The sequence below is a fragment of the Cuculus canorus genome, chromosome 3 (genome assembly GCF_017976375.1).
Source record: "Cuculus canorus isolate bCucCan1 chromosome 3, bCucCan1.pri, whole genome shotgun sequence".
NCBI lineage: Eukaryota > Metazoa > Chordata > Aves > Cuculiformes > Cuculidae > Cuculus > Cuculus canorus.
The window spans coordinates 74,815,719-74,824,816 of NC_071403.1; the positions used below are offsets into that span (position 1 = coordinate 74,815,719).

Sequence of the window (9,098 nt, forward strand, 5' to 3'; positions counted from 1 at the left end):
TTGTCCATATGCGTGTAAGTGGGAAATCCATTCTGTGACCAGCTCTTGTCTCATTGCGCGTGACTGATTGAGATCTCTCCCGCATGTTGCCCAGGCCTGGTAAAGGATGTGCTTTCTAAACTCCAGAATGAGAATTTATTTGCTGTCATATTCAGTATCAACTGTGCCTACTAAACCACATCCTGAAGTGCCATGTCTAAATACTTTTTGAACACTTCCTCATGCTCCCCGGGCCGCAGCAGGACAGCAACCAGAGGCTGCGGGGGGTGGGAAAGAGGGGGAGTGGTGCCAAAAATGTGGGTGAGACCTTTGCTCCCCTGCTTTCCCTGAGCCTCAACGCCAGCAGTGGAGTAAGAGGGAAATGGCAGCACCCAGAGTGGAACATGTTCCCCCCACCAGTGCCAACGTGGTCAGATTCTGGGGCCAGACTCTTCTCAGTGGTGCCCAGTGACAGAAAGAGGGGCAACAGGCACAAACTGGAGCACAGGAAGTTCCACGTGAACATGAGGAAAAACTTCTTTACTGTGAGGATAGTGCAGCCCTGGAGCAGGCTGCCCAAGGAGGGTGTGGAGTCTCCTCTGGAGACATTCAAACCCACCTGGACACATTCCTGTGCAACCTGCTTGAGGTGACCCTGCTTTAGCAGGGGGTTGAACTGGATGAGCTCCAGAGGGCCTTTCCAACCCCCCCATGCTTGGATTCTATGTGATTGTGCCAGCTGAATACATACACTTGGTTCGTAAGAATATGCTTGTATGGGTGTTACTGCTGAACTAACCTTGGAAAGGAGCAGTCTGTAGGAAATCGGAGCTGCTGCTCAGTGCCTGTGCCCTCTGCCAGAACCCAGCTTGCTCTGGGGAAGAGGTTGCTCATTCTACATGCCTGTTGGTGATTCCAGATGTAGGTAATGAAAAGCAACCCCCTACAGGATTCTTTAATTCTGCATCCAGACCCTCCTGCCTCTCCCCCCACAGATAGGAAGGGGTCTGTTGGGCTGAGCGGTTACCTCATAGACTCCAGCCAGCCTTCCCCGTTCCCGGGCTGCTCACTGTGTCCAGTCGCCCAGCTCCACAGGAGGGAGCACTTACAAAGCCTTTGGACTCATTTCCTAACCTCCCAGTGTGAAAGTCCAATCAGCGCCTTGGGAGGATTGGCAGAGACAAAATGCCAGGTAGAAATGGATATTTCTAAGCTGTACAGAAATGGCACCATGAAGGTGCTTCCACAAACACAGCCCTGCAGCCCTTTCCGTTCTGGTCCCACCACCAGGACACCCCCACCACCTCCTCGCACACCTGACAGTCAGCCACCAGTCCCATAAAAGATGAGAGATGCCAACATAATCTCATTTTATTCCGTTTTCCCTGTCCTTGTCCCTTCTTCCGTTGTTGGTTTAGCTGATCACTCAAGTCCCCACGTAGTGCTGTGCCCATGGTGCTGTGAGAAGCTCTGAATGTGCCGGGGCAGGTCCACAGCGAGCCTGTGGCGGCGCTGGCTGCTGAACAGTGGCTTGGATGTTAGTAACTCCTCTTGCCGGAGCAGCTGCGTCAAAGGGATCTCCCACCTCAGCCTTCGTGGCTGAGGGATGCCTGGGACGCCTCATGGAGGGAAGGCAGTGCTGGCCAGGCCCTAATGTGGTCACCAGGATGGCTGCTGGGTCTCACACGGGCCACCTGCTGCAGCAGCAGAGATGTGCGCAAGCAGAAGCCGTCACCATAAGTCAGGATTTCTTCTGTCACGCTGTCGTGACTGGCACTGGCAGGAGCCTTGACTCTGTTTGGCTACGACAAATCTCAAGATGGATCAAATCCGAAGCAGCAACAAGAAGAACATGCTGTCTCCTCCTGCCGCTACAACCACGGTGACATATGGAGGACAGCAAGCACTTCCCTGCCAGGCTTAGCACAGGCAGATAAAAGAGGCAAGTGACTCTGCTCCGAGGATTGTCCTACCAGACCCTGTCACCAGTTCCAAGGAGCTGAGCCTTGGGCAGTCGCTGTCATCCACCAGCACTTCCCTGGGCTCTTGCCCTGTGAGCAGATGTTCTGGTTTGAGCTAAAGCAGAATCAGTTTTCTAACTTCAGCTCAGTCTTGTCTAAGTAACTTTGTTTTCTGAAAGTTAACTGCATGGTTTTATCAGGCAATGTTTCTCTCTAGAAGTGATAACGTGGGGTACTGGGATGCAGGAAGGCTGCTGCTTATACTTATTCAAGTATAAACCAAGGCCATCCTTGAGCTGGTGAAATGCCTTAAATGAAAGGGGTGGAAAAGGGTTGCACCTGCAGGGAGGGGCAAACAGGACAGGTGACCCCAAACTGACCAACAGAGTATTCCATCTCATATACAACATACTGTAAATTGAGGGATCACAAGGGTCAAGCTCTTTTCCTCCTCAGTGTCCAGTGAAGACCTTGTCTGTCTTTTTGCCTCTGATTCCAAATCCATGCATTCCTGACTCCGGTTCCTGAGTCCAGCTCCCTCCTGCCACTTACCCTTTTCCCGTGCCTGTTCTGCAGCATCTGTGGTGACATCGAGGAGGGGGCAATTTCATCTATTTACATATATATTATTATTTTCTTAATAGTATTATTATCATCATCATTATTATTATTGTTATTGATATTGTTATTGTTGTTTCATTAGGGTTGTTTTTAGTTTTAGTTTCCAACCCACAAATCTTTTTCCTCTCATTTCCTTTTCCCCTTTCCCCGGGGGTAGGGGGGAAGGGAACTGGGATCACAGCTGCTCAGGTTTAGCTCTGAATTGGGCCAGGACAGAGCTAAATTGCGATAGCAGAACAGCAAGGGCACATCTGAGCCCCAGCGTACCTGACTGCATCCCGTGGTTACTTCCCAGCACACAAAAATTACCTCTGGCCAGCAGTTTCCCCTGTGATTCTCCCTTCACAGCATGAGCTCAGAGCTGGGGAGCCCACAAGACCCTCTCAGGAGAGTTGCCTGCGCTCTGCGGTGTTTCCCCTCGCAGCAGCTGTGGCAGTGACGTGCCTGCTCTCGCAGCGCTGCACCCGGCACGAGGCAAAGAGCCAGGCCATCTGCACGTGGGCTGGGCAAAAAAAAAATAAATGATTGCAGGCATCCAGTGCCAGCATGGCACGGCCCAAATAAAAGGTTTGCAGATGCAGCTCAGGCAGGATTAGGCCTCCAACGTGCTAAGTCTCGGCTCTCGGCGAGCCTAATTGCTGCTGCAATAAGCCCTGGCTGGTCCTTCCCTGAACTGTGCTCCCCACAGCCTCCCCCCTCCATCAAACTCTTTTTTTGCCTCAAAGCTTGTGTTTACCATGCATATGTTCCCCACTACCCAGCATCCCAGCCCAGCAGAGGAGGGGAAAGGCAGGAAATCTGGAGATGCCACTTCTATTGCTCTGCTCTTCCCAGGCAGCATCCCACCACTCTGCCCCTCCCCAGACCAGCCTGCAGCTGCCTCTGTGCAAAGACCCGCGTCCAGCAGCAGATTCAGAGGCAGGTAACGGCATCCCTACATGGCTACACACCCCCTGAGCTGTATTAGGAAACCTTCCAAATTGGTATTACTCAGATTTTAATAAAACCTTTTGATCATTTTCTGTTATGTTTTGGCCAGCAGATGAAACTGGAGGTCTTCCAGGAGAGCTGTCGCGGCGTGTGCATGGGCCAGTTCAGCCCAGCTGTGAAATGAGGACCTGTCATGGCCCAAGAGTTGGGCAGTGGGATGGCCACAGCACTCTTGTGCCTTGCTGGGGGTACCTGAGCGGCTGAGACCATGTGGAGGAAGAGGTGCACCCAGCGGTAACTCCCACCATATCTTCACTGAGCCTAAGTGAGCAGCTGCTCCTTGCATTGAACCACAAGGGACACGGGGCTGCTCTCTGCTCTGTCTGAAGCAGCAGGATCAACTGGAGGAGGAGAGTTAGGTTCAAAAGGCAAAACGCCTTTCCTGCTGCGAGGGCAGGAGAGATTTCAGCAAAGAACATCACACCTGAGTTGTATCAAGAAAGATTTGCAACAACCTTGGGGAGAACAGAGGAACTTTCTCCCTGTGACCTCCCTCAGGAGCAGTGCCCCATTTCAGACCATCTCCTAACCCCTCAGCCACTATTTGGCTCTTTGATCTGCACAAATCACTCACCTTCTGGCATGTGGAGGTCACTGGACGAGACCTCAGTTCTGAGGAGACACGTGAGGGCCTTGCTTTGCCCTGTTGGAATGTGGAACTCTCCAGGTCTGCAGAGGATCTGTTTGGAGCCAGCAGCTGCCACAAGATGTGCCAAAGGAAGGTGCAAATTGCAACATAGAGCACGAAAACCAAAGATACACCACAATTTTATTTATGGATGTGTAATAAATAAACAGTGGACAAAACAGGAAAAGCCACATTCAAAAAATCCAGATCTCTAAAGTGCTTTTAGACATAAATAGAGGACGACCAAGAAACAGCTCTGACATTAACACTTCTTTTTACAGACAATTACAAAATATCTTCTTATGTCAATTCACAAAATGGTTTAATTGCTCCGGGCTACTATGGCTTGGCTTTCAAAAAGGTCTGTTCTATTCTGCATAGTATGGCAGGTAACATTCAAGAGCGTAGAAAATCATTGCATAAACAAAAATGTCTTTACCCCCTTCTCCCATACGTGAGTTAAGGAAGCTACACAGTGTAAATCCAGTGATAAGGCTGCATTGGCAGGCCAGATCCTCAGGAGGTATAAACCGGCACGCCTGTTACACCAGCTTGAGGATGAACCCTACCGTGTTTAAAAACCCTGCTGCTTTCTCCCCGAGGTGGAAGAAATGTGTGTTCAAAGCGGAGGGACTTGCCGAGCGGGTGCTGTGCAGGGAGTGGAAGAGCTTGGAGAAGGCATCTGTAAACTCCTGCACTGTCTTTGCGCCCGCACGTTCCCGTTGCATTGCTGCTCTTTGTGTTCCTGGCCAGCCGGGGAAGCGTTCACAGCCCAGAGGGGAAGGATGGCTCTTCCCCAGCAACGGTCCATGCTGACCACAATGCGGTCTTGTATTCACACAGCTCTTGGGACACCTCTCCCAATCTCCACCCTGGCTCTGCCGAGAAGCGAGCAGCTCGAAAGTGAGGGGACAAGGGAATGTGTGTACCCAGTTTTAAAATGCCCTGAATTCAGATAAAAGTTCAATTATTTAAGAAAAAATAATATATATATATCAATAAATCAATAAATATTCTGCTCTCGCCAGGAAGCTGTGAGGTCTGGCCTCCTCCGGGATAGCCCAAGCTCAGTGGTCCCTGTCCTTCTGCTCCGTGGAGGGGTCTCCGTTGATGCACTGCCTCAGGACGCCCCTCTTGTCATGCTTGGCTGTCCTGGAGAGGTCAATGGCTGTGTCCTCTGAATCTTTTGCAGGGCCAAGCTTGTCGGAGCCCCTCTGGGAACTGGCCTGCTTCCCTTTGAGTTCCTCCTCCTCCTGCTCCACTCGCCAGCCATCTGCCAGCTTCTCTTGGCTCTCTGCCTTCCTGCTCACCTCCATGGACTTTTTGTGCATGCCTTGCAGAGGGGAGAGAGCAAAGCCAAGGGTGCTGATTGCTTATTTCTGCCTGGGACCGCTCAGTATCACCTCCTGCTGCTTCCTTCAGCTCTCACTTGCATCCCGAGCAAAACTCACTCTAGCTACCAGTCTTTCCCGACCCAGAGCGCCTCCACCTGCTCTTTGCAGCCTGCGAAGATGGCTTGTGGTAGAATTGGTCTGTACCTCCCCTGCAGCAGGGAAGACCTATAGGGAGAGGGGTGCTGTGACGGCCCATCCCAGCCTGGGTTTCAAGTGCTGCCTCAGTGTAGGACCATGTATGAGCAGAGGGAAGCTCTGAGGTGGAATTAACATTATCTTCTGGTTTTTGGGGGAGAGCGATGAGCTCCTAGATGCCCCACAGCCCCCATGCTGGCTGCCAGCACTGGACTGCTACACCTAACCACGTGCAGGCACCTGTCTGACACAGCACTGAAGGTTTTCCCTTTCCCAGCTGTTCTTTGCAAGGAGGGAGCATGAAAGCCAGAGCACTCGGCAGCCTGCGTACAGCTCATGGCCGAGGCCTTGGTCTTCTCTGGGAGAAGGCAAGGATGGCCATATGAAAGATGAAAATCTGTTCGCTCCATAGCTGCTTTTCCCTACTCCCCCAGCCACAAGCTCCCACTTACCCAGCAGCCACGGGGCGCAGGATCCCACCAGCCCACTCTTGGCCGAGTTGATGATGGACTCAGGCAGAGGGATGGAGTGCCTCACCATGGCCCCATAGAGGCCGTACTCAGCCATCACGCTGCTCCGGCCCCAGCACTTCTCCCGCTTCCGCCACTTGGCTCTTCGGTTCTGAAACCAAACCTTCAGGGGTAACAGCCAGGAGAGCACGGAGGGGTGGGATTGGGGAGGAGATGGGCTCCGTGGCCAGGCATCCAGAGCCCATTGGGCATGGGGGAGCACGTGTCCAGGGCAAAGGGGCAGCCGCAGGGGTGTGTGGAGGGGTTTGGGTGTGCGAGTGCAGGGTGTGGACGCGCAGGTGGTGGTGGGAGAGTGGCCAGAGTGGTGTGTGGGGAAGGGGTAAGGGAGGGCACACATGTGGGTGTCAGTGAGAGAGGGGAGGAAGGGGGGAGAGGGAGCACACGTTACATGAGGCTGATCGTCAGACAGGAGGGTGATCCCAGCCAAAATCACCCTACACTCTGCCTGCCTGCAGGGCCCCCCTGCTGCCTCCCTAGAAAAAGGGGTCCATAACACAGTGACCGATGACGACAGAGGGTGCGCAGGTCCCTCTCCTCACCCCCCTCCTGCATTCAAAGGCTCGAGGAGCGTAGATACAACACTGCTTCCCAGTCTAACACTCCATTCTTAAGCCACTGAGCTGCTCCACAGCAGAGCAGGATAAAATCCTAGAATGCCATGTGTCCCACAAAGGGACAAGCGGGACATGGCTTGGCCCACCAGCTCCTGAATTGCTCTCAGCTTCTGCCCGAGTGGGTCTCCAGAGGACAGAGCTGAGCTGCCAGCAGTGAGCAGCTGTCAGGGCCAGCTCCGTCCCTGGTTCTGCATTTTCATTTGGAGTTTGTTCAGTGCTGAGAGGTGGAAGCTGAGCCACCCCCACAAGTGCCCTGCAGCATTTCAGTGCTGCCACATTCCCACCACCTGCAGCATTTCCATGTTGCCACATTCCCACCACCAGCACCCACTGGCCATAGAGCAGGAGAAACACCTGGGCACCAGCAGGGAAAGAGAACCATTGCAGCCACCAACCTGTATCCTGTCCTCCGGCAGCTCTGTCTTCACAGCCAGCATCTCCCGGGCGTAAACATCAGGGTAGTGGGCTTCGTTGAAAGCCTTCTCCAGCTCCTCCAGCTGGTGAGCTGTGAATACCGTCCTGCCAAGAGGAGAGAGTACACTGTGACACAGCCTGGACCTACAGCTGCAGGTTGTGGAAATCCTCTCTTCATCCCAGTGCAGCCCTTCTCTTTGCTCGCTTGGGGACATCCATAAACCCAGGCTGTGGACCAGAGAGATAACGGAAGGCCACTGGCAGCGTCAAGAAGGGGGAAATAGGGGCAACCTCACCCTTGGGCTCTACCTGTGCCGGCGTTTCTTCCTTTTGATCTGGGAGGTGGACATCTTCAGGTCGCTGGCATCCCCAGACAGGCTGTCTTCATCTGGCAGCAGAGCATGCAGGAAGGGGAAGAGTCACATTCCCGTTGGGAGCAGGGAAAAACCCAGCTACCAAAACACGACTCCAGCTATTCCCGGGGCAGGGATTCCCTCACACGGCAAGGGGTGAGCCCGGAGCACCGCCCCGGTGCCGTTATACCGGGGCAGGGGGAGAGTCACTCCTCCGGGGGCGCTCGGAAAGGTGAGATGGGGAGCACGGGGCCGATTCCGCGCTGTCAGGAGGAATGAGGGAGGGATGCGGGAAGGGTGCTCCGGAGCCGGTGGGAGGGATGTGGGTGGGATGCTCCGGGTCAAGCGGGAAGGGATGCTCCGGGACAGGCGGGAAGGGATACAGGAAGGAAGCTCCGGGAGCGGTGGGAGAGATGCGGGAAGGACGCTCCGGGGCAGGTGGGAGGGATGCTCGGGGACATGCGGGAGGGATGCTGCAAGGATGCTCCGGGGGCGGCGGGAGGAATGCGGGAGGGATGCTCTGGGGCAAGCAGAGGAGATGCCCCGAGACAGGTGGGAGGGATGCGGGAGGGATGCTGGCCGCTCCGCGTGTTCCCCGGGGATGCAGGCGCGACGCAGCCCCCGTAGCGGCTCCCGCCGAGGGCGCCGTACCCCGGTCCCCCCCGCTCACCGGAGCCACTCTCCCTGCGGCGGCGGGCGGCGGGAGGCGGCGCGGGGGGCTGCCGAGGGGCCCGGGCGGGCAGCAGCGGCAGCGGGGCGGGCAGCAGGCAGGGGGCTCCGGCGCCGCCGAGCCCGCAGAGCAGCCCCAGCCCCAGCCCGATCGCCCCGCCGCTCTCGTAGCCGGCGGCGGCGGCGGGGGGCGGCCCGGGGGGCGGCTGCAGCTCAGCCTCCAGCCCCAGCAGGTCGGTGATGGCGAAGCCCTTGGCTCGCAGCCCCGCTCCGCCCGGCCGCCCCGCTGCCGGGGCCACCGGCACCGCCACCGGCGCCGCTCGAACCCCCGACGGCTCCGCCCGGCCCGGCATCGCCGCCGCCCGGAGCCGCCACCGTCGCCCGCAGTCCCTTTTATCGGCCCGCCGCCCGGCCCCGGCTCCAATCACGCCCCAGGACGACGAGGGGGGGACGGACATGCTCCCAATCCCGGGATTAACGGCCCCGTTCAACCCCCACCTCGGCCGCACCGGTCCCGCCCCCGGGACATAGCCCCCGCCCCTCGGCCACCCCATCCCCTCCCCGGGTCCGAGTCCGTTCTCCCCATCCCCTCCCCGAGGGCCCCAGGGTCCCTCCATCCCTTTTCCGAGTTCCCACGGTCACCTCATCCCCTCCACGAGTTCCGTCTGTCCCTCCCATCCCCTTCACGAGTCCCCCAAGGTCCCCTAGGTCTTCCTCATCCCCTCCACGAGTCCCCCACGGTCCCTCCCATCCCTTTCCCGGGTTCCCCACGGGCCCCCCATCCCCTCCCTGAGCCGCCCTCGATCTCCC

At 56.3% G+C, this 9,098-nt stretch overlaps 1 protein-coding gene across 1 annotated transcript; it reads right to left on the bottom strand.

Moving 5' to 3' along the window:
• Positions 1-3,603: 3,603 nt before the first annotated feature.
• LOC104060742 (visual system homeobox 1) lies at positions 3,604-8,664 on the bottom strand. Its single transcript, XM_054060896.1, has 5 exons — positions 8,290-8,664; positions 7,576-7,654; positions 7,248-7,371; positions 6,161-6,341; positions 3,604-5,512 (listed from the first exon to the last, which is right to left on the bottom strand). The coding sequence occupies exons 1-5, from the start codon at positions 8,639-8,641 to the stop codon at positions 5,247-5,249; spliced, it is 1,002 nt and encodes a 333-aa protein (XP_053916871.1). The 5' UTR covers positions 8,642-8,664; the 3' UTR covers positions 3,604-5,246.
• Between the last annotated feature and the right edge of the window lie 434 nt (positions 8,665-9,098).